Source organism: Plectropomus leopardus, chromosome 13 (assembly GCF_008729295.1).
Source record: "Plectropomus leopardus isolate mb chromosome 13, YSFRI_Pleo_2.0, whole genome shotgun sequence".
In the NCBI taxonomy this organism is placed as follows: Eukaryota; Metazoa; Chordata; class Actinopteri; order Perciformes; family Serranidae; genus Plectropomus; species Plectropomus leopardus.
This window is the reverse complement of record NC_056475.1, coordinates 24,382,819-24,410,800: the sequence shown is the minus strand read 5'-3', so window position 1 is coordinate 24,410,800 and position 27,982 is coordinate 24,382,819. Positions and strand designations below refer to the sequence as shown.

The 27,982-nt window shown below is 40.0% G+C and overlaps 2 protein-coding genes across 3 annotated transcripts; one reads left to right on the top strand and one right to left on the bottom strand.

Annotated features, from left to right (window-relative positions):
* Nucleotides 1–13: 13 nt before the first annotated feature.
* Nucleotides 14–26,829, top strand: chrne (cholinergic receptor, nicotinic, epsilon). 2 transcript variants are annotated; one of them, XM_042499173.1, is made up of 13 exons: nucleotides 14–137; nucleotides 718–754; nucleotides 20,803–20,936; nucleotides 21,069–21,113; nucleotides 21,273–21,382; nucleotides 21,498–21,653; nucleotides 22,530–22,630; nucleotides 22,710–22,910; nucleotides 24,094–24,208; nucleotides 24,303–24,417; nucleotides 24,503–24,710; nucleotides 25,546–25,679; nucleotides 25,845–26,829. In XM_042499173.1, exons 1-13 carry the CDS (start codon nucleotides 15–17, stop codon nucleotides 26,010–26,012), a joined length of 1,647 nt encoding a protein of 548 aa, XP_042355107.1. In that variant the 5' UTR covers nucleotide 14; the 3' UTR covers nucleotides 26,013–26,829. The 2 variants fall into 2 exon arrangements, with proteins under 2 accessions (XP_042355107.1, XP_042355108.1); XM_042499174.1 differs by lacking the exons at nucleotides 14–137; nucleotides 718–754 and adding an exon at nucleotides 15,502–15,668.
* On the bottom strand, nucleotides 3,531–10,340 carry gltpd2b (glycolipid transfer protein domain containing 2b). Its single transcript, XM_042499176.1, has 4 exons — nucleotides 9,708–10,340; nucleotides 6,775–6,833; nucleotides 6,422–6,603; nucleotides 3,531–6,299 (listed from the first exon to the last, which is right to left on the bottom strand). The coding sequence occupies exons 1-4, from the start codon at nucleotides 9,775–9,777 to the stop codon at nucleotides 5,681–5,683; spliced, it is 930 nt and encodes a 309-aa protein (XP_042355110.1). The 5' UTR covers nucleotides 9,778–10,340; the 3' UTR covers nucleotides 3,531–5,680.
* Nucleotides 26,830–27,982: the final 1,153 nt, after the last annotated feature.

Here is a 27,982-nt window from a genome sequence, read left to right as displayed (position 1 = left end):
CTGGGCCTGGCACCATGGCACCTGGCGCAGGTGTTGTCTCTGAACCCCAAATGAGCTGGCTGGTCTCTCAGAGGAAAACCGCGACTTTAACCGTGCTTTGGCGGCTACTTTCGCCACAAGCGCTCCTGTTTGTTCCGGTATGTTTGATTTACGAGGAACTAGCAAACAACGAGAAGCATCCATTAGATGAGACTCGGACCATCATGTTTTTCTAAGAAAGTTAACAAGAAGTCTGAAAGATGCATTGCATGGTTGCACACTTCTATTCCAGACATGCAACTGATCGTAAAACTAGAAAAGAGAGAGATTTGTTGGACGTAAGGCACCAAAGAAAGCGATTTATTCTTGAAAATTCTTGAAACAAGTTGTCTTATTAATAAAAGCTGGAGCTTGTTTGTACCGGGTTGTTTCCAGGTCCCACAGTAAAGGCCTCTGATGTTAAAACTCATAGTTTTAAGATGAGTTTTTATATGATTCTGCTAAGAACTTTTGGTTTATAGTGCTGGATTTCCCCTGTCTCTATCACACTCACAACACGAGTTGGACGTGTTGTATATAGTCAGGTCGTATTGCACTTTATTAACTCACAGCTGTGTTTACATTTCTTCTTTTTTGGTTGAGAGCCATCATGTGAATGTGTTACTGCTGAATGACGAACTCTGGTTGCTCAGTCATCGATGGGGAAGTGATCATGTTTACCTTCTGTCATTATCACAGAGAGGCAACAGTGCGAACCACCACACCATCATGAGAGGTAAGACAGAATTTTTCTTTCTTTTTTTTTTTTTTTTTTTTTTTTTTTTTAACCAAATATGGCTCTTTCAATAGCAATGTTTGCCAACCCCAGCCTTAGCTTTTGAATATGTTCACAAATGGACACCACTTTTCTTATGTTTGAAGCCAAATGCATTGCCAAAAGTAAAAAAAAACTAATGTTGTACTATAAACCAGGGATACTCACATGCTTTGCTTGGGGGGCCACATTTGCAAAATGAAGGAGGCCAGGGGCCAGTTGCAGCAGCCCCATACCTGTTTCTAGTTTTTTTTTTTTTTTTTTTTTACAATGTTTTCAGGACATTTGTAGGATTTTAAAACGTTTCTAGGATTTTTGGGATGTTTTTTGGATTTTAGGGTCTTTGTTTGGTTTTGGCATGTTTCTTGGATTTTAGGGCATTTCTATGGTTTTGGGGAATTTCTAGGATTTTAGGACATTAGGGGCTTAGATAGGAACTCTGTCGGGGGGTGCGAGGGATCCTCCACTGGCACTTTTTTGATACACAAGCTCTATTTTGATTTTGTTTTCTGCACTCTGGCACTTTATGTATACAAGAACAAAATCGATTCCCAGTAAATTACTTTACTTTTATTGTGAATATCACTACTATAAAGTAATAACACCATGGTCACAACTTTACATCCATACCACACCTAAGCAATAAGATGTAATAAGTATTTAGCGTGATGACGTTCTGTCATCTTTTAACCTCTTGTTAGCAACCACCTTTTTAAAGACACATAAAAACTTTATTAACTTACATCATTTGTGCTGTAGAACAAAACGTGAAAGTCTCTTAAGCTTGAGTTAACCGCAGACCTTATTTTAGGCATCTAACCAGAAACGAATTCAAAAAAACCCATTGACCTTAAGACATGGCAACCAGGGGTGCAAACATGCTAACTCATTTCCAGGTTTCAGGACTCATTCATGGGGGCGCTCTGTTATGATATAGTCCCGGTAAAGATTACGCTGGACTGGCCATAATGCCAAAGTGGATTCCTTTATTGTGGTTTATTATCAATCAAAATGTAGTCAAGTGCAGAATAGCCTTTGTAAGGGACAGAAAAAGAAGCCAGAGTCAAAAGTAGTGTCAAGTGGGTGTAATCTAATGTAAGCTCATTCACCATAATCCTCACAGCCTACAGCACCAGTGGACAACCTGTGCACTCATGCTGATGCATGGTGAGGGACGCTGCCTTGTTTCTTAGAAGAGGGTGGCGGCTGAAGTGTGACTCAAGTTTTTTTTATGTTGTTTTTTTCCTTGAGCCTCCCTGAGTCACTGGACTAAAACCCTCTATGTCCATAGTGCAAGATTTATTTTCTGGTGAATTTTTAAATGACACATGTGGAAGGAAGTGATTTTGTTGAAATGTCACTCTTTCAAGCTTCAATTTTGTTTTTTTTCCTGACAGAGGCATTCATTGCATGAGATGTTCAAGGGTTGTTGGAAATCAAAAAGGATAATTTCTGCGTTTACAGTTTCTTGTCGTGATAAGTGGTCTAATTTTAGCTTAAAAAAACCCCAAAACAAATATGCATTTAAAGCCTGCTAACAGGATTTATTGATCAGAATGTATTCAAATTTAATGAATAACCTTATAAATAAATAATAAAAAAATTACCTTAATGCTATAAATAACCTTATAATATTGTAAATGTGTCCCTCCCCCGAGCAAAAAAAACCCCAAAAACATTAGTCTCTCCGTATAGCTCAAAAAAGTATTTGCCAAGCCTCTCATATTTTGCACCAACCCGTCCCCTCTCATAAATGACCAACGGTCCCTAACAAGTGAAAATCAAAAACAACAAAAAAGAAAACAAAAAAGGTTAGGTTATGTTCATATATGTGAACTAGTGAGAATCTCTGCATTAAATCTTCACAGGAGTCTTAAGGGAAAGTGAGTACGTAGTGGAAATACCAACAGCAACATGTCATCCTCCTACGCACCTCACAGGTCAAAGGTCACAGTTTTGAAGTCTTGGCTTGGATTTTAGCACAACACATAATTGTTCAAAAAAAATCCTAAATATTCCTTGAACCAAGTTCAAAAATATGTGAATCATTTTTTTAGGGTTTGTTTTTTTTTTTCCTTTGGGAGTTGCTTTTATAAAGTCTGCAGCCGACCGCTTGACAAGATTACAACCGAAGTGTACTTCCGCCCACTGACCTTCAACCGGCTCCCGTCTACTGTTCAGTCCGTGGCTTCAGGATCAATCCTTATCTGTCCCGTCTTCACTGTCTCCTCCTCAGAAAGAGAGAGCACAGTCCAGGAAAAGGGAGAGAGCCAGGATTACGTGGCATTAGAGGTATTTGTGGGTTTAAAATAGCCTCATTGAGAGAAGCAGCAGTGACTGATACTTATACATGCTGTTCTCTTTGTTACACACACAATTTATATATTGTGCTCTTGAATAATCCACAACCTTTTGGTATTCTTCAGATCAGGACTTCTTCTATTATATAAACCATTATATTTTATATTTTCTTACAACGTGGATAAAATGAGGTGGGAGAAACTTTATATTTGGTTGCAAACCTTCCCATTTCCTCAAAATGTGTCCAGGTAAGAGTGCCACACAGAGCAGATTAAATCCTCCATGTTAGCAGAGTGGAGACTAGTCAGTGGCAGAGCACAGGAACCTCTGCTGGATGGTAGATAACATTACACAACAGTTCAGTGGCATTTAAATGTCAGAGTTATCACATTACCGGAGCAGACGCCATCAGAAAAAGAGGCAACTGGATTCTCTCTTCCCTCTTTTTTTTAACAGATGTTTATTCATTCTCAACATGATACAAAAAAAAAATGTATAACGGAGAAATTAATTCTCAACACTCACAGAACAGCTGCTGTGAAGCACCATATTTTCTTTCATTAAGCAAATGTTGATTTTTTTTTTTTTTTTTTTGTGTAATAGCTCTTTAATCAGGATAGATTGGTCCCAGATTTTAGGGCTACGAGGCATCTAGACCTAGCCAGTTCTGAGGTAGCAGACTAAATCAACAAGCATTCAATATAATTAAAACAGCAGTCATTTTCAATAGAATTCTGAATGTAAAAATCACATATGGGCAGAGGTAGGCACAAAAATGTGAACTTTACAATCTCATACAGTCCATTAGAAAATCCCCTCCCCCTGATACAGTCTCCACAACATAATAAGCGTATCAAATGCTGTGTTTATTGCAGGGTATTGAAATGGGTTTCTGTTCATTTTATTGAGTCCACCTTCTTAAAAAAAGTCACAGTCTGTGTTCAGCCAGCCTAAATATATCATCAGCTGCCTTAAAAATGCCTCTCTAAGGGAGAGGCGCCCCCAGAAATTTTTCACGGGATGGGCAGATGGCGCCACTGAGAGGCTTGGGGTGACATCGTAGACTGCATGAAATAATGCATGTGGCTACCATGACAACACCCACTGATTTGTTGATGGCTGTTTTGAAGTCTCAAGTTTGGCATTTTGGCCCTTGTCATCTTGGTTTTTTGGAGCCAGCAGTGACCATATTTGGATGAGAGGTCGGAGCTGTCGAGGAGTCAGGGGTGGATCTGACTCACAGACTGTTGCAACAACTTGCAGACAGCCTGTTACTCAAGCGGCCCTGCTCTTAAATAGGTGCAGCTTTAAAACTTGGAATTAGCTGTAGAGACCAAAACATTTTTTTTTTTGAACCAGCCTGTAAACATGTTTATTTCTACTGTTAAGTTGGTCATTTCAACACTATGGGGATTTATCTGTTTTGCCACCAGAGACTATTCAAGAAACTGATAGTTTCTTTGGCATTGCCTTAATTTTTCTGCCTCCGAGGTTGCAACTTGGGGTGGCCATCATGGTCTAATCCCAAGTAGTCACATATTGCTGCTTTGCATTGGACTTCTGCATCTACATACATTATTATGCTCAAGTTATTCTTTTGCGTCAGCTATTTTCGCACTGGGATGTCAGTACCATGATGTCAACACAAGCACATGGTGGGAGAATGCTACCTGTGGTTATGTTTGAGCGACGAGTGATGCTGGATTTCCGCTTATCATGCGGATGTGGCAGGTGCTGTCTGGTCATCCGCCACCGTATATTGACACCGAGACAGGTTCTGTTCAGTGGGATATAATTCGGACATGAAAAGTGGCTTTTGGCGTTTGGATCTTACTCTGAAAGCACTGCAAAAGTGGTGGTATTTGACAACCTCAACTTTCACAACAATCTTGTCTTAATGTGCGATTCATTGTTCTTCAAATAGGCTGGTTGTCCTTTTTCTTAAAAAGACAAATAAACAGCTTTAATTTGAAGGAGAACATTGATTGTAAGGAAGAAAATACTTACTGGGAACAAGCAATCTCAAGTTTAGGGGAGAGTTGGTATCTACTGAACCCTTTCTTATACAGATATCGTGAGGTGAGAGATCTAGGGGCCCCTTTGAAAACTGACCATACCAGTTGTTACCTTTCAAAATTTGCCTACGTTTGGAGCATTATTTAGCACCCTTTTGGACAAGCTATGCCAACATAGTTGGTACCAGCTGATGCCTTAGGTTGTCTTGTTTCACAAAATGCTATCTTCATGCTAGATTTAAAAATGAGAGTGCCACAGCCTCTTAAAGACAGAAATATCAGCCTCCAACTGTTTTTGCCGGGGGGTGCCCCTGCTTTGAGTAGAGAAGTCATGTTGTCATAAAATTTGTTTAGGAATGTCTACAGACTAAAAGCAAACTAACTTTCAGTAGCAGTTGATTGTTGACGCAGCACTTTGGTTGGGAGGAAAAATATGGCACATGTGTATTTTAGCTGAAAAGGTCCATTCATGTTTCCTTGGGAGGTTTACACCACATTTGTAGCTTGATGTGTGATGTCCAGGATACCATGAGGACAGTGCAAATAAAGTCAAATCTGATGGTCCACTTTTCTATGGCAAGTCCAGCATGCCATTTTCCTCCAGGGCTTTCTGCGTCCTGTCATAAACCTCTCCTAAAGCCTGGACTACTCTGTTCAGCGTTGCGCTCATCTCCTCTTGGTTCTGCACGCACACCAGCCTGAAGAAGAAAGCCCGCTCTGGCATGGCGGTAAAGGCCACCTCGGCGGCCGTGCGGACGAACCAGGTGTGGTGTTCAGCGAGGGTGCTCTTGTAGGCCTCGCGACACAGCTCTGAGGGGCTCCTCAGCCGCCCGGCCACTGGTGTCTCAGCCAGCTTCTCCAGGAAAAGCTTTAGCCACAGCAGAGCGCGATGCAGACGCAGAAGCGTCCGGCATCCTGAGTCCGTCTGGTGCTTGAAGTCCACCAGTCCTCGTTTCAGCTCTACCCAGATCATGGAGCGCACAGAGTGGTAGGCACCAGTGTGCTGCAAAGGCTCCTGCTTGTCCTTTGCTCCAGCTTCTGTGCCCACGCTGTTTATCGAGTGTACATCTGGGCCCAGCTCTGCTTCAGGGTCCGCGTCTGCCAGCAGGGCCAGTTGGCGGATTATTGAGGTCTTGGTTTTTATCTCTTTGGATATCAGACCCACCATCGGGCCCAGAGCTTCCATAAACCTGGAGGAGTAACACAGAACAGGATGAATCATTTTACAGAGTCCATATTACACCCTAAACCATAAATGACCTGACTCTGTCCTGCGGCTGTAAACAGATCTATATCTCCTGCTTTATCTTACTTCACAAGCTCGTCCCAGCTGGACAGATACGGCTGCAGCAACACGTCAGAGGAGGAAGCCGGTGCAGCCAGCACCAGGTGGGAGAGCAGCAGTGACACCTGGAAGTTCTGACCAGGGCACCCCTCTATGACCTGTGGGCCCTCAGCCCCATCGGCCCCACTGCTGTTGTACAGCTGGTGGAGCTGACAGTGGGGGATGGGAAGTTTGTGAGCGTGAGGGGCGATTGACGGGGGACAAAGAAAGAGCGAGAAAGCGGAGGTGATTCATCACATTTAAATTAGCCATCTGCTCCAGAAAAATCTGCCTTATAGAGGAAATGCAATAAGTGTGTTATAATCTGCGTTTACTCTTACCGTATTCCCCTGATTATATCCTTTTAAACAAGAATCCCAGTGGTAATCCAAACTCCCCTCTGCAGTGAGACATTACAAAGAAATAATCCTACGATTAGTGTTTGTTTGCAGAGACTTTCCCATTGATACAGGGTGCATTCAGCACATCGAAATTAAATATGTATGGTGTCCATTTCCATATTAATTATGAAGAATTATGGGTCAGTTGACTCACAATTTTCACACATTAAACCCGTAATAACTAATTTCTTTGTGGCCACTTAGGGGCATTGGAAAGAAGTTTTGAACGCAATGTTGACATGTCATTGGATTTAGAGGTAATATAGTGAACAGCTGCTAATTTCCACATCCATTATCATTATCATTCAGTTGGAGTCATGTTTCTGGCCATTTGGTAAATGTATTCACTCTTTAGTAGCTCTGTTTTTGGTCTCTGCCCCCTCCTAAAGAAAACATCTTGCTCTTTAGCTTCTTCATGCTCCAAAATGTTTACCACCTAGTCACTAACTTTGTCTATTTGACTTACAGTAGGTTTTTAGAGCTGTTCCACCGAAACCAGCTGCCTGCAATGGCTGAAAACCATGTCGTGAGAGCGTACTGAAATGGTTAAGTTGACTCGACACTGAGCTAAAACTCACTATAAAGCTCTCAGAAGCTGAAGGCTGCAGACTCCATATAATTCTCTATACTCCCATTGATATACATTTTTTTTCAAAATATTGATTATAGCTGTTGTACATTACGTGATAGTATACTTTTTTATGATGGTTAATTAAAGGCATACTTCACTACCCAAATAATAATTTAAATGTCAGTCACTCACCCGTTAAGTTGAATTTTTGAAGAAACTTGTTTTTCTCGCATGCCTCCGCAGTGAACGATGAATCCAAAAAACGCAACATTGTTAATTAATTGTATTCATAGGGCTCCACATTTAACAAAGGCAAAAATATATTAAAATATCTGTTTGCAAACTCTCACACAACTGGATAAGTGACACTTGGGTTTTACTGCATGAGTTGTGTTAGTTTGTAAATGATGATTTGATATAGCTTTGCTATTGTTACACACAATCCGCCTTTACTTCAATTTCTCAAATTCCTTTTTTGGATTCTTCATTCATTGTGGAGGCATAAGTGAAAAATAATCTTCTTTATAAATTACGCATAAAATAGAGAGTAAATGACATACAAATCATTACTCAAGGGCTGAAGTATTTTGTTCACAAGCATCACTTTCATGTGACAGATCTGTTTTCCTGTTAACATGAAAAACTGATTATGAAAAGGCTGACTCTGCTTTTCTTACATTCTTGATTAGTCCCAGTTACGTTCGAGATCATCCTGTACATTATATTGGACAAAAACAGACATTCATGAGGCAGCAAATAACATTCTTCCGGCAGCAGATTTTAATGTTGAGTTGTAATCCTTTATTGAGCTCATTCCAGCATGTGACAAAGCTAACCCTGTTATTTTAATCGACCGTCTTAAACATTGACTTCCTCAGCACAAATCATGTGTGCAAGTTGCTCGGGTCAGTTTCGGACCATAGCGAATTCTCTAACATGCCTTCACTGAGCCACGAGATCTGTTCAGACAGATTGACTGATTATTGTTCAATATAGAAAGATAAGTAGCAGTTATGAAAATTAATATTATATGAAAGCTTTTTCACAGTGATATAATGTATATCTACAAATTCATATCAGGGCCATTAATTTGTGTTTGTTTGATGTGTCCCAGCATGCCCTTGTTCAATCAACTGTGGTATATTCTCAAGTGAAGTCAGCTTACTGATGTCAAACTATTTCTCTGTTTTATTTGGAACCTCCTGTCATTCCCTCAGAGGCCCTTTCAGACATGTCCAGACCACACACATTAGGGATCGGTGTATCCGGAAACCTTACAAAAGCTGCCAGCATAGAGTGATCCTACACAAGAGTCAATCACAGAAACATCCCCAAAAAATCAGCCTCCAAACTGACCCTGAAACTCTCTGCTGCACTGCTGAGCCTCCTGTCAGATGTCTCAGCTAGTTAGCTAAACTCTCTTAGCTCAAATTAAACGAAAAGGCCGCTTAACAAAAGTGTATTTCTGATTTGACAGTGACCTACTGTAGATATTGCCAGAAATGTAAATAATGAGATGAAGTTTCCTAACTGAGTTATGTGTATGAAGATGCAAAGCCAGCTGTTTGTGCTTCCAACTGAGCTTCCCTTCCATGTCTCCAAAATCTTTAATTTAATCCAAGCTGGACAAAAAGATCACATGGTCCCAGTATCGGCATTGTTACACAGCTTACCAGATTTTTCCCCAAAATGATTAAATGTTTACAGAACGTGTAGGCTTTTTTTTAGATGGAAATGGGAAGAACCAAGTTATTTTCTTGTAATGAAAAATTTAAAAATATTCTTTATCCATGTGCTATTCTTGTGTGTATTATAATTTTAAGCCAAGATACTTGCATACATATTCAAATAGACAAAGATTCATACTAAAAGTAACAGTTTGGTGATGTTTTGCATCATAAACCTTTAGATGACATTATACCATTATAAGAATTTTCATCTATAAAGTGATGTTAAAGTCTTATTTTAGGCTATGTTTTATCTGATGTGACTGAAACTAAGTTTTAAAAAAAAGAAAGCAAAACAATAAAAAAAAAAGAGTAACTGCATTATCTCACATTCCAATAACATGTCAATCACACATTTACATCACAAAATACTTCAGTGATGTTAAAATGTTTTTTGAGCATAAAGAGTGAGCAAAAAATGTTGGGACCACCATGCTTGAATTTGCAGTCACCACACCATGTGACACATTCCTGATCTGGAGTGTGTGCATTTCAAACAAGGGAGGGATTGTATAGCTTATTAGTGCAACATAGAAAATACACACACAGACACACACACACACAGAAATACTCACGGAGCCACAGGGAGCCAAGGAACAGCAGCAGGACTAAGATAGCAGCAGCCGCCTTGCTCTTAACGCCCATGCTGAACTCCAGTTTTGGGTCTGTCAGTTCTTCTCTTTTCCTTCTCTTTTATATTTTAATTCCTCTGTGTCTCACATGAGTCCTTGTCCCCTAGCACTGGCTGTCACCACAATTACTCCCTGCCGGACCCCTGCCCCTGACCCCCCTGTTTTCTTAAATCATACTCCTCCCCAAAACCTTAAATAAAAAGTTCTCTCAGCCATTATACCTCACAGAGCCTCGATCAATGTTTAACTCTGTTTTACAACAGCTGTGTTCCCTCCTCACTCTGTCACAAGTCAGCCTGCTGTTGCTCTTTCTTTTTTAGTTTTCCTTTCTCTGAATCACGTCTTTCCTCTCTGCTGTCTTTGTTTCTGATTGATTTTGAAGCTGCCTGTCTCCTGGTGTGTTGCTCAATCTGAGGGTCCAGAGATCAGCCGAGTGTGTGGCCACTGGCTGATAATGCAGAGCCGACGCAGCTTGTCCGCCAGTAACCCTCCTCCTCCAGATTCATCTTCTATATATGAGCTATATTCCTGGTCAGTTTCGAGTAAACACTTGCTCCCTTTCCTCTCCTCCCACCACTCTCCCGCCTCCCTCCTCCCTCCTCCCTCTCCCCGCTCCCTCTCCCTCTCTAACTCATTCACAGACACCATTAGGAGCACCACCGCAAATACCACATGTTACAGCAGTGCTGTCACACGTTTCTCAAAACATGCTGGTTTAAATGAGAGACATATGGGTATCTCAGGACACTCCCTCAAAGTAAACAAATGTATTTCCCAGGATTTTTAGTTTTTATCTTTGTTGCAACCTAAAGTAAACCTTTGTATTGATTAATTTAAAATGAGATTGCTTTTCCCACAATTTGTCTTTGGAGGCTGTACAGAGAGAAACGTGATACCAAATCCGTGTTTGTCAATGAATAACAAAGTCTAACTAAGTTTATCCTAGCCGAGCAAACGAACAAAGATGTCCATTCATGATAATCTAATTCTAGGTATGACAAAAACAAAGCAAATCTATGTAGGACAAAAATAAATATGAAAAAAATCCTTTTAATTTGTACATAAAACTGATTATTGGAGTCTAAAGTCTGAGACATTAGTCAGTAAAAAAGGAGGAATGATGTAGTGTACGAAAGCTGCTCCCATGATTATCACCTCTGATAGTGATAATCATGGGATACCCGGTGATTGGTCGCTATCACTGGGTTTGCTGTCCCTGCGGTGGGGGGAGGTGAACAGACATTGAACTCCACACTCAAGCCAAACCACATGTGTGCTCGTGAAGAAGGACTTAACAATGGTATTTTGCAGCAGAGGAGCGGAGGGAAAAAAAAGTGAAAGCAGGGGCATTAATTACTTGGCTGGGAGGGGCCGGTCATGGGGCTTTTCCTCTTTGCAACCAATGAATGATCCCATCTGAAATAGGCAGCAACTGACAAGGGGAGTCTGTGAATCCCCTGTGAAAGCATGTGACCCTTTCAGAAGACTTGAACTGTTTGAGTACACATGGCTGGTAATCTCAGACTTAATGTTTTGATGAAATACTATTCATTTTAAAATATAGTACCTAAAAATGTATGTTTGTCTGTGGGAAAAAAAGCAGGCAGCTGTCTGTTCTTGACAGGATGCACAACTGCGCAGTACTGGCAGACCAAAGCACATGGTATGACTTCACACTGTGTAAGTATGTTTATGTATAGGGGCTCAGTAGAACAGGAAGGAGGTATTTGTCACTGCCAGACTGGATTTTCCACCAGTTTGTGCACTTATGTTATAGAAACGCATCTGGAGAGTCAAACATTTGGTGCAGTTTGTTAATATTGTCTTTTGGGTTCAGCAAACGTATAAATGACTTTAGAACAGAAATCCCCAGAGCAGGATGATTTGATGTAATGGCAATAGAGTGCTTCAAGAATGATTCTTAAAGCCCCAGAAATGAGTTAGCGTTTTAGCACTCCTGGTTCCCTCATCTTAAGGTCAGTGGTTTTTTTTGGTTTGCTAAGCTGGCTGAAATAACTATTCTGGTTAACACACGCATAAGAGACTTTCATTTTTTGTTCTGTGACATAAAATATGTCATTAAATACTACATTCTTAAATTTGGAAGCTTAATGTACTAAGTGGCCAAATAAGACCTCAGAATGTCATCATGCTGAACACAGTCTCGTTGTGGTAGGGATGTTAAGTTCTGTAACTGTGGTATAGTTCATGTATAACATTGGCTTTTTACTTCTGGTGAGTAGGATTATCTTGCTGAACCAAATATTGAAGTATCATAAACATTTGGTTGCCCCAGAGTTTATTTTCTGCAAAAGTCCAAAACCCTACCGAAAAATCCCATATGCTTTCTGATGAGGGAACCAAAGCAGTGCTAACTTTCACATCAGCCTGCAGAAATATGTCATCCTTGGAGTACTCCATTGCTACTGAATCTTGTGGCAGTGACCCCTAGTGGTTTGTGTTCAGTGGCCAATATGGGCAAACATACAACGGCCTCAAATATTTCCGTCAAACGAAACGTCCTGTGGCTTCAGAACTGTTCATTTAAATTCGCATACGAAAAAATCCAAAGCAAAGACCACAACGAAAATGTCCTGCAAAATGAAAAAAACATGCTGTAGAAAGCCAAAACAAAGCAAACATGCTGCAAATACAGGACATTTCAGTGTCAAAAAGACACAGACGATAAAAAAACAACAAAGAAATGCTGAAGACAAAGAGACGCTGCATATCCAGTAAACAAAAAGGAGATTCTCCAGGCCTTTAGCAGAAGTGCTTGGTGGAACAGCTTGATTTCAGGCCAGAGAGGGAATGCTAGCACTCGCTATACAAGGTTAATCTGTTGCTCTTTGTAATAATGTAAAAGGCTAAGCCAAATGTCAATATCAATGTATACCTTTTTATGCAGGATGTGGAGAGCGGAGGCTGCAGTTGACCTCGATCATGCAGTCCCAGTAGGAGCATTGGCCAGAGGATGGGCTGAGCTTGGTATCGTCGCAACCCCCCATTATGACAAAGCTTGGGGAAAGGAGCGACCTCGGCTGGTCCAGAAAAAGGTGTAAGAGCTCCGGTTGAGGAGGAGAGGGCCAGCAGGGCAGTGGGAATAAGGCAGCAAGGGTGTCAACTAGATGGGAGAAGGTGTTGGAGAGAAGATCTCGTGGAAAGACCTGCATCAGGTTCCTAGTCTTGGCCATCTATGACATCTGTCCAACCTGCACTGCTGGGGTGTGGTTGATATGTCAACACGCTCTCTTTGCCAGATAAAGAAGATACTCGTACACATCTTGAGCTGCTGTCCAAAGGCTCTGGGAGAGGGGGCATATTGCTGGCGGCATGACCAGGTGCTCAAGACCATCGCTGAGAACATCTGCGCTGTCATCAGTCGCTGCCGGAAGCAAAAAAAAATTAAAATCAGGCCATCAGCTTTATCAGAGATGGAGAGAAGGCATGACTAACATTTAAAGCAACATAGGGGCTCTTCAGCTCGGCTCAGGAATGGCAGCTTAGTGTTCCATCAGCATATCGTGAAGACTAACCTTAGACTTGACATTGTCCTGGTTTCAGAGGCAACCAAAACATAGTCCTGCTGGAGCTAACAGTGCCTCTGAGGGACCATGTGGAGAAGGCTTTCGAGAGCAAGTTGGAAAGTACGGGGATCTAGTCAGCAACTGTCACAGACGAGGCTGGACGGCAAGGTGCTTGCCTGTGGAGGTAATGTGCAGAGGCTTTGCAGGATAGTCCGTCTTCAGGGTTTACTCTGTATTTGACATTACAGGCAAGAGGAGGAGGAGGACCATCTGTAACAGCGCAGAGACGGCAGAGAAAGCCTCCAGGCGGCTCTGGATTAGGAGAGCGGATCTGTGAACGAGTGCAGCTAGGGCACAAGCTGAGGCTTGATCAACCTTGGGTCGCTTGAGCGAGGGGGTCTGATGCTCAAGAGACCTGAAGCACCCACTTTCCTCAGGATGCATCACTGAAGATGTGCAGATTAGCATCAGAAAGTGTTTTACTGCAAAGATCTCCTCTTTCTTCTTTCCATTTTCCAAACAAATACAAATGGAAATGTTTTTGGGGCTGTTGTAACGAGTTTGCACTTGTCAGCTACTGTAGATACAACCCTGAAGTTTCAGACCTCGAGTTGCAGCAAGTATACCGTAACAGAGGTTTATATTCTACGAGAGAATGATACGTTTACTGATATGAGCATGACTGTTATTGCAACTCTATCTGTGGATGCACAGAAGGCACTGCCAATTTAAAAAAATGTTGTCGAGGCATATTCAAATACAGCTCTTGGTCCAAGCACATTAACTCTCTAACTCTCTAATGGGTTGAACTGAGGCTTCACTGGATGTGGCTGTATTTATAGCACTTGTTTGACTCACGCCTGTCTGACATTTTGCACCAACGGGCCCCTGTGCCATGTTAAAGAGTTGCCAAACATAATCACGTAGAGTTGAGAGAACAATTCTTGGCTTCAGCTGTACAGAGGAAGCTAGGAAGCTGGTTGTTGCGGGAAAACATCCACAGAAAACATATTTTAAGAATATACCTTTTTCTCAATATGCCCTAACCCTAACCCTAAAATACCTTTGACCCTCTGATCTTTTGATTTGCTAATGCTTGGATGAATCTAAAATGCACATTTTGCTACAGCACTATTCTGCAGCTCTGCTCTGTGGACGGAGTGTCTTTGAGGCCGGACAGATCCAGCCTCTCCTCTGTCTCTGAACTCTGAACTGAGTGTGAGACACACAATCTGCCTTCTGGAGGCTCTAGTTACCTTAAAGAAGCTCATCTCTGTTTCCCTAACTGTATATTTAGAAGTACATCACATACTGTGAAACTCACATGGCACATTCCAAAAATCAGTCTGTTGCCCTTGTCGCGGCAGAGTGACACGACTTATATTACTCACAGCACTAATAATAAGAGCAAATTTAGTCCCTGGATTTGAAATGAGTGAAATGCCCTGATTGTCTGGTGTGTACTTTTTTAAAATTACCTTTGTAGCAAGATCCACTTCTGTAAGAAATCCAAAAAGTTATCCAACAGATCTTGATCCAAGTTTCTGTCTTGGTGGAGTTTTATGAGTTTTACGAGCATTGTCCGCCCACAGTCCTCTAACCCCACCACACTGTGGTCTGCAGACACGCTGTCACTACTGAAGTCCTGCTGTTGAAGTGACAAGGCTCTGCTGTATGTATTAATACCCCTGACACATAGCAAGGGGAGAGCAGGTCTGCACACCTTGTTGCACCCAAGCGTGTATGTATTTCTGTTGTTGCTTTCTTTGCTCTCTGACACACACAAGTGCACAGCAACATATTAGCACATGGTGCAAATGCAGGACCAATGAAGAGTCAGCATCATTATAAAAATGTGCTGCTGGTGATTCTCCAATCAAAAATGACAAGAATCTGATAATATCTAACAAATATCAGAGCAAAACTATTAACAATTTATTGGAATAATACAAGGTTATTAGAGATTCATTACGTAGGAGATAAACAGCATAAGGTTGCGCTTTTGCCTACATTTTGTTAAAGAAATACTTCAATATTTATTACTGCCATCACCACAGATAGTCATTGTCTAATGATCATGTTGATGGTTATTGTGGGTGACCGCAGTGTGACTTGAAGTCCTGGTTTAGTGGTTCCCAGCTGCTGTGTAATCTGAGCTACAGATAGCGACAGCCGGGGTGGGCGAGAGTCGAGGCGTTCTGTGGGGGGATTTAGGGCTCTTTCTCTCTGTCTTTACTCTCACTCTCTCTCTCTCAAACTTAATATTTGAATATAGTGCAGTGTCGTGCAGCGGAGAGGTCTTGGAACATGATGGCAGCATGCAGGTTTTGGATACTTTTTGGAGTTGTAACTATTCTCGGGACTTTAATGGTGCAGGGTAAGTGGCGCAGTGGCAAAATTTTGGCACATCCTCATTGACTGGCTGGCTGCCTTCTTATCTATCAAATTAAATCTCTGGCTGTCACGTGCAGGCAGAATATCAGTGTTCAGAGAGACAACCACTGATCGGCATGACAAACAAAAGTTTCCATATTTTAGACCTCCTTAAAACTTGCGAAAACTTCTATACATACACTGTTGTAAATGTCAAATTGGTGCAGATGATAATTTTCTAACCAGCCAAGAATTGTTTTTCTTCTGTTGATAGCACATCTGCAAGCATAAATTAAATATATCTACAACGTATAGTATTTTACTAACTGCTGTAAAGTGAATACGAGTTGGCTTTTTGTGAACATCAGACCACGCACTTTATTTAGAAGCTTGTATGACTTGTATAAAATTTGGCATGCAGGGCAAACCATATACAAAGTGCACTTTTAATACTGGTGTCAACATGGATCCTCTGTTCCATAACCCGACCCATGAAAGTATTACTTTGGGTATTGTCAGTGCAACTTATCAGATGGCACAAAACATTGGGTTAGCATCAATAAAGGTAGAAGTGTGAAGCTGCTCTCGTTGTCACTGATGGAAATCTGCAAAAGCAGCAGGCCAGAAAGGCTACAGCTGCAGTGGAGGCAGAACTGAAAGACTGGATGTGATGAAAGTTTAAAAACATATAATTGGCCGTTCGGGAAAGAAAGTTGTGAATTCTCAACAGCTGTGGACAACTGCTCCTCGAGTCCATCTCCTTGGCAGAGGTCACTCGAGTAGTTTTTAAACACACAAGGCACAAGGTGCTGGCACAGACAAGATTCATCCGGAAATGTAGATGCCTTATATTATTGTTAGCACATTTCTCAAGTATTTGGGAGCAGTGCTGTTGGACTGATGTCTATACACTGCTCACACTACGTTAGGATGCTGGAAATAAGACTGAGGACATAAAAGGGGAAAAATGCAGACTCGTAGACAGGGTTGTAGTGTTTAGTATTGCTATGATGTGTGGGCATGCAGACATGAACACGGTTAAACATTAGTCCAGTGTAACTGGCTAACTAACAATGATAACTGTTTTTTATGAGTAGTTCCATCTTGTTAAGATTACTAAACTTTTTAAAAGTTATTTTATGCTTCTTTATCTCAGTAGGTAGTTGTCAAATTTAGTCATGATTCTACTGGGGACTGAAGTTTTAAGGGTAAGGTGCTAAAAAGGAGCACACGCTGTATTAACTTACTACTGTTTACAACTTTACAGCTGTTCATTGGGAACCAACCTCGGGACATGTAACACTTGCACTGTTTTTTTATTGCTGTTGCATGCCGGTATTGTAGTTACTACACCCTTTTTAATTTTAGATGCATTTTGTTGTGGAACCAGGCCTATGGTATTGTCGTTGATGCTATGAGCTAACTAGCATTAGTAGAAGTTAGAAAGTTGGTCCATATCCAACATGGCCGCCAGCTCACAAACACTGTCATTTTACAGCTAAACAGTACACTGAAATATATTTATGAAAACATTTTAGTGATAAACAGGCAGTGAATCTTAAATTATATTTGATCAGTGATTGACAAGATTGACAGCTGAGGTGGAGACTCCTCTGATTGATTATTGCTGATTGTGCCGCGGCCTGATTCTAGTGAAAGCCATGAGAGGCATGAGAAGGGGAGGTGGGACTTTTCACTGATTATCTAATCTCATGTACTTCTTTCAGAATATAGTGACAGTTTCAGCAAATATGACACAACGTTCTTTTCATGAAAGTTATCAACTGTAGCTGTAGCGGTTCAGCATCATAAACTTTTACCTTTGTAGCTCTTCCAAAAGATGAAAGAACGTTTTGCTGCCTTTTTATCTTTACTATTTAACACTAAGCTATAGACAAAGAATAATGCAATTCAACGGCTACCAGCAGCTTCTGGCAGCTTTTAAAGTGAAATGTTTTTGATTCATGACTCAGTGAATGACTTGATGTCATGAATCAACACAATTTAAATGTAAAAATGACAACTTTGACCACTCCTTTTGTTTTCAGTGCCCCTCTCGTTTGACATTTGCTGATTGGGTCTCTGATAGATGTATCTGAATTTCAAGATGATGTAAGCTAAGAATACTCTATCCTCGCTTGGAGAATAAAAGTGGCGGAGGCATGTTATGGTGCACTCCAGCAGCACTATGCTCCCTAGATAAGCTTTTTACACTCTTACAGATAAACACATTATCGTAGCAAGTTACTTATCAAATTGACTACTATTACTATCATCATATGAAGAATTTGAGATGAACTTGAGTTGAGGCTGTTGTCAGCCATTTGATCTGTATACACTAAGAGCAACAGCTGCAAGTACAAACTTGGTATTAATTCAGACTCAGTCGAGGTGTGAAATTAGGTCTGATATTAGGAATGAACTCCTGCTAGATCAAATCAAATCCCTTTGTCTTTCGTGTTTAAAATGGTCCCGTGAATAGGAACGTGCATTGGACAATAACACACGGTCAACTCGGGTGAGCTTTATCGGGTGCTTGCTTTTATCAAACAATGATGTTGTAATGTTTATCTGCCTGGCCATGTTGTTCTGACCCACAATACCACCTGCCCTCAGGTCACCTTACATGGTCAACTCAGCCATATCATAAAAAAAAACATCTTTTCACTTTGGCAATATCATCCCACTATTATTTAAGACATTCAACCCATTTGACCTTTTGATCATCCCCTCAGTAGTCACCTGTAGGCTCTGCCTGTCGTTTACCATCACCACTCTCCTGTCTCTCTCTCGGTCAGCTGCCTGAAGTGACCAGGTCAAAGAGGAGATGCCAAACATTAACAGGTCTTTGTATTCCACATGATAATATAACTGATCCACGTGAGCTGGCTGACCGAACGGTGTTTAGAAGTAAAACACATAGTGCGCAAGTCATAAGGCATACGTTAAAAATGCAGTGTGTTTTTCTCACTGTTTCTCTGAAGTGACATTTCTTACTGTTTACAGTATTACAACCACAACATTGCTTCAAAAAACTGTTTTTGCAGATATGCAGTGGCAGATCTGACCTTCGGCAACAATTTTTGTTTATTTTTCCTTTTGTACATAAAAAAATCAAACCTAAGAGAGAATATGTTTAAGAGAAAGTGGAAAGGCAAAAGCCATTTGGGGCAAACAGAAGTTTGCAAGCTTGCACATGCCATATTCTTGTATAGTTTGTTTTTTACTGTTATTGTTCGTTAGAGAAATTGTTTGTGTCATTAGCTATTGTTCTTGTTTGTTATGAATGCAACAATAATAATGATAAGAACTTTGGGGGGGGGGGCTTTGTCCGGCACACTGATTAAACTGCCTATTATCCTATAAGGTACTTTTTTTTTTTGTAAAAGGACACAAAAACATTTAATGCAATTCTGTTAATAGTATTATAGAAATATTGTTGTAATGCCAAAACCTGATACAGTAGGCAGGCTGCCATAAGGTCAGTATATATTTATTTTCACATACTACACATAAATAGGAATATTAGGGCCTGGCAGTGATTTTTCATAGTTTCTTTTCGTCAAGCTGTCAAACTTGCTGTGGAAGAGCTGCCTTTGTTTTCCTCTATGATGAAATTTGAGTAAGACTATGGATCTGTTTACAAACTCAAAGCTATATTGGCCTAAAGGGATGCCACAGTGAAACACAGGATAAAGTGTTTCTCATCAATGTGTCAAGTGTAATATTTAAAAATATTTAAGAATTTCTAATTGACAAACCCTTGGGAGGTGAGACATCTCACCACTGTCATTGTTCTGCCTATAACACAGATGGTCCCATGGGAGAGTTGCAATTGTGTCTCAAAGGGACGTGACATATTTGTGTCTGATTTGAGCAGACCGATCCAAAGAATGAATCGCTCACGGGGGACGAGATCATTACAGCTTTGTAATATGTGGTACTGTCAACATTTACTGCCTAACGATGGTATTGATGATTATTGTAGATGACCTGAGTGTGACTTAAAGTTCCAGTTTAGAGTTTCCCAGCTGCTGTGTAATCGGAGCTATGGATAGTGACAGCTGGGAGGGAAGAGGCAATGTGTCGGAAATAACCTCTGCCTTACTCTCTTACTCTCTCTTCAGGTTTATACTGAAATAAAGTTAACTTTTTGCCTTCGAAAAGTTTCATTGATTTTTGGTCACCTGTGTTTTTGGTCCCTATGATGATCTGAGACATATCTACCCATTTGTTGTTGCTGTTGTTTTTGTTGTTTTAATGGATGGACATAGTTTACCAGGACTGTTTCTGATGTTTCCCCCACTCCTGTCATCATTCAAGTTTTCTTGCGCTGCATTCAGATGCATTTAAACCTTCGAAATCTAACCAAATTAGCGTGATTTCCTTAGAAAAATGGGAAAAAAGGCAATGAGCAAGAAATGTCCTGCAAAAAAAAAGATTAAGAAAATTTAAAGATTCTCAAAAAATAAGGAAATGTTTTATTTCTAATAATATGTTTAAAATTATGCCACAGAAAATGAATACATTGTAGATAGTAAATAGTTTTAAGAAGCAGCTCAAGACCCATTTCTATGCTTTTAACTAGTCCAGTCGTCTAATTCATTTAATCACATATTATGGTTTTACTTTCTTAAAAATGTTTTATTCTTTTAATGTGCTTTTATAATTTTACTCTTGCACGTTTCTCATAAATTGTTAGGTTTTAAATTTTGTATGTAAAGCACTTTGAGCTGCATTTTCTGTATGAAAGGTGCTATACAAATAAAGCTTATTATTATTATTGTTATTATTACATTAATTATTTAATTTAATTTCTAGTAACTTTTTTCCAGGTACTTTTCTTCTTTTTTTGTCTTATTTTATGGTTATTTTATTTTTGTTTGTTTTTTTATTTTTCCTTTTTTGGCTTAATTTTGGGTAATTTCTGATTTACAAACGTTTCTTCTTTCACAAATGTCATGCTAACTTTTGGGCCGTTTCTAAAGTTGCTCATCGCCCTTCCCCCATTCAATTGAAAGCAATCAGGCAGTTTTCTTAGGTTTCAAAGTGTTAAATACTAATCAGACATAATTCCAAGACATGTGCACATAAACTCTGTATAATGTATCTGCAACAATCTATTTTTTGTCATGCAGTGCAGTGTAATGAGGAGACCGAGCTGATCAGCAACTTGTTCAAAGGCTACAGCAAGAATATTCGCCCCGTGGTTAAACCTGAGGACAAGTTGGATGTTCAGATCAAGCTGACCCTCACAAACCTTATCTCCCTGGTGAGAGCTAACTCTTCCTACCTGTTGCTACAAAGCCTGGCTGCAGCACCCCAAAACACCCAAAATATAAGTGATTCTAAGAAATTAGTACGGACACTAGTTGACACCTCCACTTCTTCTCTTTTACTGTAGAATGAAAAGGATGAGACTCTTACGACCAATGTGTGGCTCCTGATTGTGAGTTTTCCCCCTTTTCATATGTTTTGTTTTGTTTGTGCAGGAGTTTTGGTAGTAAGTATCCATTTGCCCACCAGATTAGGTCCTTCTCTCTTATGTCCTCATTTTTGTCTAGTTTTTGATGTCACTGGTGACCTCTCATTCAAATGTCATCTCCAGACTTGGACTGATTATCGCCTTGCCTGGAACGAATCTCAATACTATGGCATTGGTGTAATTCGTATCCCATCCAGCTCTGTTTGGCTTCCTGACATTGTTCTTGATAACAAGTAAGGCAGTAACAAAAGGAGTGAAATTTTGCATTTTTCCCTGCTTTCAGTGTTATCCTTTTTTGTGTAAAGTCTTATGTCAACTGTTTCTGTTCTTTATCCTCAATTTCTGCAGCATTGACGGCAAATTTGATGTGGCTTACTACGCCAATGTGTTGGTCTACAGCAGTGGATATATGTACTGGTTGCCTCCTGCTATCTATCGCAGCACTTGCGCCATTGAGATTACCTACTTCCCATTTGATTATCAAAACTGCACGCTAGCATTCAGGTGTGGTAAAACTGTCTCATTTTGAAATATAAAATAGAGTTACTAATAAATCAACAATTTTACATAGTGTATATAGATATATATGTGCTGCGCCCTCTAACAGGCTTGACAAATCTTTGCACTCCCCACACAGGAGGGATGAGCGATACCACTTTTTAAATTAGATATTAATTCTTTTTGTTACAGTTTTAACACGCATGTGATTTGTAAAACTTAGGATCATCTTTAGAAAAATAAATCGTTACACTTAAAGGAGTCCTTCACCCTCAAAATGAACATTTATATATCAACTAGGCATGCCTTGAATTAATTAAGAAAACTGGCATGTCTCCACTGAAAATGGCTCACATACTCATTTAGTGATTGTGGAACATGTTTAACAACAGCAAAATCATATCAGAATTCTCACACAACTCATGAAGCACAATCCAAGTCTCATTTACCCAGTCATATGCTCAGTTGCCTACTTCAAAAACACATGCATTTTTGTTAAAAACAAAGCAAAACCTTGGAAGTGGAGTCAGGCTTTAAAGAGAACATAGATAAGTTTCACTTTAATTTCACTTTTATGTAGTTAGATTTTAGTGAAAATGCATGTGTTTTGGAAGAACTGAGCAAACAGCTGGATAAGTAAGATTTTGATTTATACTGCACAAGTTGTGTGAGAGTTTAATTCATGTTTTCATATAGTTTTGCTGGTCTACAATGAATCAATATTTCCTGCGTTTTCCTTGGAGATGTGCCAGAGGGTTCAGAGATAGAGCCTGGATGGGTCAAACAAGCATGGAAAATCCATCACAGGGCGACGTGCATGCTCGTAGAACTGGGGTTACATCCAGCTATTTTCTCTTCTGTACTTAATGCCGTGACCACTAGATCCCAGACGTACAGTGCCAATGAAGTAGACCTCTCCTTGGCTGTTGAAGACACGGGCGAAACTATTGAGTGGGTAGACATCGACCCCGAGGCTTTCACAGGTGGAGTGCATCCGCATTCAGTAGTCCAACGTTCAAAACACACAATTCCTCTCCAGCTTACTATGTTTTCACCCCACAGAGAATGGTGAGTGGGCCATCGTCCATCGTCCAGCCAGGAAGATTATCAACAAACGGTATTCTCCAAATGACCTTGAATATCAGGAGATCATTTTCAATATAATCATCAAAAGGAAACCCCTCTTCTATATCATCAACATCATCCTGCCCTGCTCACTCATCTCCTCGTTGGTGGTGCTGGCCTACTTTCTTCCTGCACAAGGTCAGTAATGCCCTTGTCCAGTTCCCTACAGGATTTATTATACAGACTGTTATTGTTTCAAACGGGGCAATATTGCAAGGATCTTATGAAATACCGAGTCACATAATGTTTTGTAGCTTGGATATAAAACAAAAAACGAATATATTCTATTCTCTCCTATACTGGCCATAATAAAAATGACCAGAATTCGATTGGCTTTATTTTATAAGCATTAAAATGGTTATTCTAAGACATAATTAAAAATTGTATTTTCTGTCTTTCTGATTCTATTTTCTGAAAACATTCAACAAACACTGGTATCCCTTTGTGCATTTGTTTTCAGCATATTGTTGTCTCTCTAACTGCGGTCAGATGCTATTACGTTTCATTGTAACTGCTGCATTTAAAAAAAAAAAAAAATATATATATATATATATATATATATATATATATATATATATATATAATATATATATATATATATATATTATATATATTTGTATATATGAAATATGCTTTGTAGCATCCCAGTGATGGCAGGTCAGTCATCCCCAGCCTGAACCAAGTTGGACAACATGAACAAGACTTGACTTGTTTCTTCCGGCAAGCAGAGTTTGGGTCAATTCTGGGCCAGGTCATTTTTGTAATGGCCAGATGATGGCAGTGTTGGCAGCTGGACTCGGAACAATTCATTGGTTCTTATTCTGGGGCGTCAACATGGGCACAGCCTGACTTAAATTTTCCAGCAAGCCGACTTTGGGCCGACTTTTTTTTATAATGGTTGAGTAATGGCAGAGTTGGCAGCAGGAATGGGTTGGGCTTATTTGTCCTGGTTTTGTGGCGTCATTCATCTCAGGTCTCAGCTGAGTTGGGCACCTGCACGCAGCTCAGCTTATTTCTTGCCGACTTTGGGCCGATGCCGGGCCAGGTCATTTTTTATAATGGCACTGTGATGGCAATGTTGGCAGCCAGAATTGGGCCAGCTTTCTGGCTTAATGTCTCAGCCAAGTCAGGCAACCAGATGTGGCCCAGCTCTTTCTTCCAGCGTGCTGAGTTTGGGCCAATGCTGGGCCAGGTCATTTGGCTATCTGGGATCACTGTAATGCATTGCATGTAGTGTTTCAGCACAGAGAATGTTTCAGGAGCCAAAGCGCGGGCATTTTAATGTGGTGTGTCTGCTAAGATTCTGTTGTCTCCTTCACAGCCGGAGGACAAAAGTTGACTGTGTCCATCTCTGTGTTGCTGGCTCAGACTGTCTTCCTTTTTCTTATTGCCCAGAAGGTCCCTGAGACTTCTCTCTCAGTGCCCCTCATCGGCAAGTAAGTCAGTGTGTGTTCTCTGCTGACCTCTGCTGGTTATTTTTTCTTTAATGCATACAGTTTGAGTCTTCAACACATATTTTGTCTTTCTCAGGTACCTGATCTTTGTTATGTCTGTCACTACACTCATTGCCACTAATCAAATTGTGGTGCTGAACTTCTCCCTGCGCAGCCCCAGCACTCACACCATGTCCCACTCTATCAAACATGTGAGTGCATCCTCTGCAGCTGGGTCACATTTGTCTTTTCAAGAGTGATTTTATGCAAACTCACTACCGTTACCTTTTCTGCCAGCTGTTCCTGGAAATGGTCCCACGCTTCCTGGGCATGTCCCCACTGGTGGATGACAGCGATATGACAGCAGAGGTAAACGGAGTGAGGGAGCGGCGGCGCAGCTCCTTTGGCCTCATGCAGAGAGCAGAGGAATATGTGCTGAAACAACCTCGCAGTGAAATGATGTTTGACAAACAAAGAGAGAGGCATGGTCTCAAAGGAACAATTGGTAAGACGTCTAGTCCAAAACTGACCCAGCTCCAAAATCTTTTATGCTGTTTGTTTTTAACTTTTTGCTGTTGTGTTTTTAATCTGATGTTCTTTTATGTGAAATTAGTCATGCTGCTGTCTTGGCCAGGACTCCCCTGAAAAAAAGTTTTTGAATCTCAGTGGGACTATTCCTGGTTAAATAAAGGTTAAATTGAAAACAATAAACAAATAAAAATAAAAAAATCCAGCTGTGGAAAGTAGCTAAATTGACCCTATTTACATGTTATGCTACTTTATATTTGTACTACATGTGTACATGTCAGAGGGAAATACTATACTTTTTACTCCACTATGTGCATTTCAAATGTTTACTTACTTTCTAGATTTAGATGACAATAAAAAAGTAGAATCATTAAATAAATTATATTATTACCACATGTACATAAAACTCTGCAGGGTGAAAATCACAAGCTATCCAGTATAATATTATATATAAAATATCAATAAATGCAATCTCAATGTGATATAGACCGTTTGTATCACTAGTATTGTACTCTGTGTGTGTGTGTGCGCGCGCGCTACTTTTCCGTAAGTAAAAGATCTGAGTATTTCTTCCACCACTGCTAAAATCTGACCAACCTTAAGGTCCCCAGTCTGATTTTCGAACACATCGACATTTTTTGTATAGGTTGGTATAAGTATTACGACACAGATGATGTTTTCTGTGTACTTTGTATCCCATGTATTCATATCTCTTTTATTACAGGTGTACTATATGTCATTCAACCCCTGTATTTTTGCCTCATGAGTCATACTTGTGACTACGTTAACTCTCAGTGTCTTCTTCCCCCTAGTGGATAATATTGATGTCAGCAGCACGGCCAACCTGTATAAGAGTCTGGCTCAAGCTGCTCCTGAGATCAAGCAATGTGTGGATGCCTGCAACTTCATTGCTGAGAGCACGAGACAACAAAGTAACATTGGATCTGTGAGTGTCACTTTACACTTCATCTAACATCAGCAGTTTGTATATGTTTTGGATGTGTCTATTTATTACATGTCTTCTGGTCTATGATTTTTTTTAGCAATTTGAGCAACTGTTAAACTCTTACTTTGGTTATTTAATCCCTCTTCACTTTATTTCTAAATACAGGAAATTGAAAGCTGGGTACTGATCGGGAAGATGATCGACAAGGTGTGTTTCTGGGCTGCCATCCTCCTCTTCACCATTGGTACAGTGGGGATCTTCTTACAAGGACACTTCAACCAGGTGCCTGAATTTCCATTTCCAGGGGAGAGCAAAAAATATAGTCCAAGTTAAAATAATTTTAAAAACAACCCTTTTTGCTTTGATGAAACCTTTCCAAGGGTCACTGTACCTCATGCTGTCTATAAGGATGAGCGATCTTGCTCATTGAGTCCCAGGACCAGATTCAGGGTTGAGTTAGCAGGGCTTTATATCAGAGATTTAAAAACAATTCTGTCTGTGATCATGTTCACAGCTCATACTTATCTTTGTGAACACTTGTCAGGCAGCGGAGGGTTTTCCATTCTAACTTACAACTTCGTTTTGAGTTCTTCATCTTAGTGTAAGTTCTTTGGATGTATACATTAAATGGGTGATTCAGGTCTACTTAAAAAAAGGATGTTTTAAGTCATAATTATCATCAAGTACAATTAATCTCTGCTTTTTGGAATAAAAGACAATAGCAAAAGTGTGAGTTTAAGCAAGATCAGACTTCAGATCAGGGGTTTACTTGAAGGAAAATGCTTATTCACCACTGTGCTGAGGAGGTTATTTCTTTTGCAGCCAAATACCTTTCAAATTAAAATTTCAATGGCATTATGAGATGTCTGTGTGGCCAAAGGCAATGTCTAGAAGTGTACTCATAAATAACAATAAAGAAGGTTCATTAACTGTTAAACAGATTTTATATACACACACAGTGAGCTCAAGTGACAAGACTCAACCATGTTGCACATTTTAAAACATATCTGCAAAAAGTCTGGATAAGATTCCCTGCATGTACTATGTCTTATGTGGAGAAAAAGCCTTATTCTTCCTATAAATTATTCATTAGAAAGTCTTGTTAGGGGTAGATGGCTCAGAAGGACTTGTCTTGATTTATTGTGCAATGTTTTTTAAATAAATATATCATTTTTGTGCTTTGTGACCTATTCAATTTATTACAATGTGTGAAAACCACTAAAAGACATAAAATTAAAGAAATGCAGTTTAATTTTGAACTCGATGTTAAAGCAGTTTTGTATGTAGTCTTTCAAACATCCCATTGGGTCATGTGCATTTAAGAGAAATCGGATAATAAGCAGTCACCAACTCTGTATGTCTGCTGTTCTTCAGAGGACTTGAAACCTGAGTATGCTCACCTGGAAATGTAAATATAATGCAAAACTGCTCGAAAATTCACACATTACAACAAGAAATCTACAGAAACATTTGGCCCAGAATTTTTTTGAATAATTTGTAAAGCCATGGTATAATACACATGTCCTATCCAGTGCGTTTAATCACTTAAACTACGAACTTTTCACGTTCATCATGTCCGCTCTCTTTATATCTAGTTGTGTTCAAAGTTACGTCAGTGGGTATTTGAGAGAAAAAGTGCTATTTACAGTAAATTGCTCTGAAACACAAAGGCATACAGTCATTGAAGGTTGGATTTGTAATCGGGGTATATTATTTTTATCATGTATATATCCGATGGATGCTTAACAAACATCTAAATTAAAACATAGGTTATTAAGTCACTTAAATTCTTGGTTAGACCTTTGATGTAAATGTGGTTGAACACCTCCATGTGGTTTGAAAATGTACTACAGTAAAGTAGAGGGCTTATTTCCCAGTAACGGTGCCACTACTGACAATAGCTGGCATGATTGCAAATAATCTAGGGCTCTCAAACTGTCACCACTTTGTTCAGTTTTTACATAAATCTTGATTTATTCATATCTGTAGGGGACATAGGGAGAAATCACTAGTATTTGGCTACTAATGCAATCAAAGAGCGACATATAGATGTGACAGGAATGCTTTATTTTCTTGGAACTTGTGAAACAAACATTGCAGTGAGCTGAAGTGAACCAATGCACAATAAGCGGTAGTTGTCTGAAGCTTCTAATTAGGCCTTATCTTGTCACACAGACGGGGCAATGCTCCAAAAAAACCCATGTGGGGAAAGGTTCCTAAATCCCTTGTAGTAATGTTAATCTCATCAACTTTGTTGATAAGAGTGAGGTTGTATGTTTTGTAGTGTCAGTGATAATCACTTT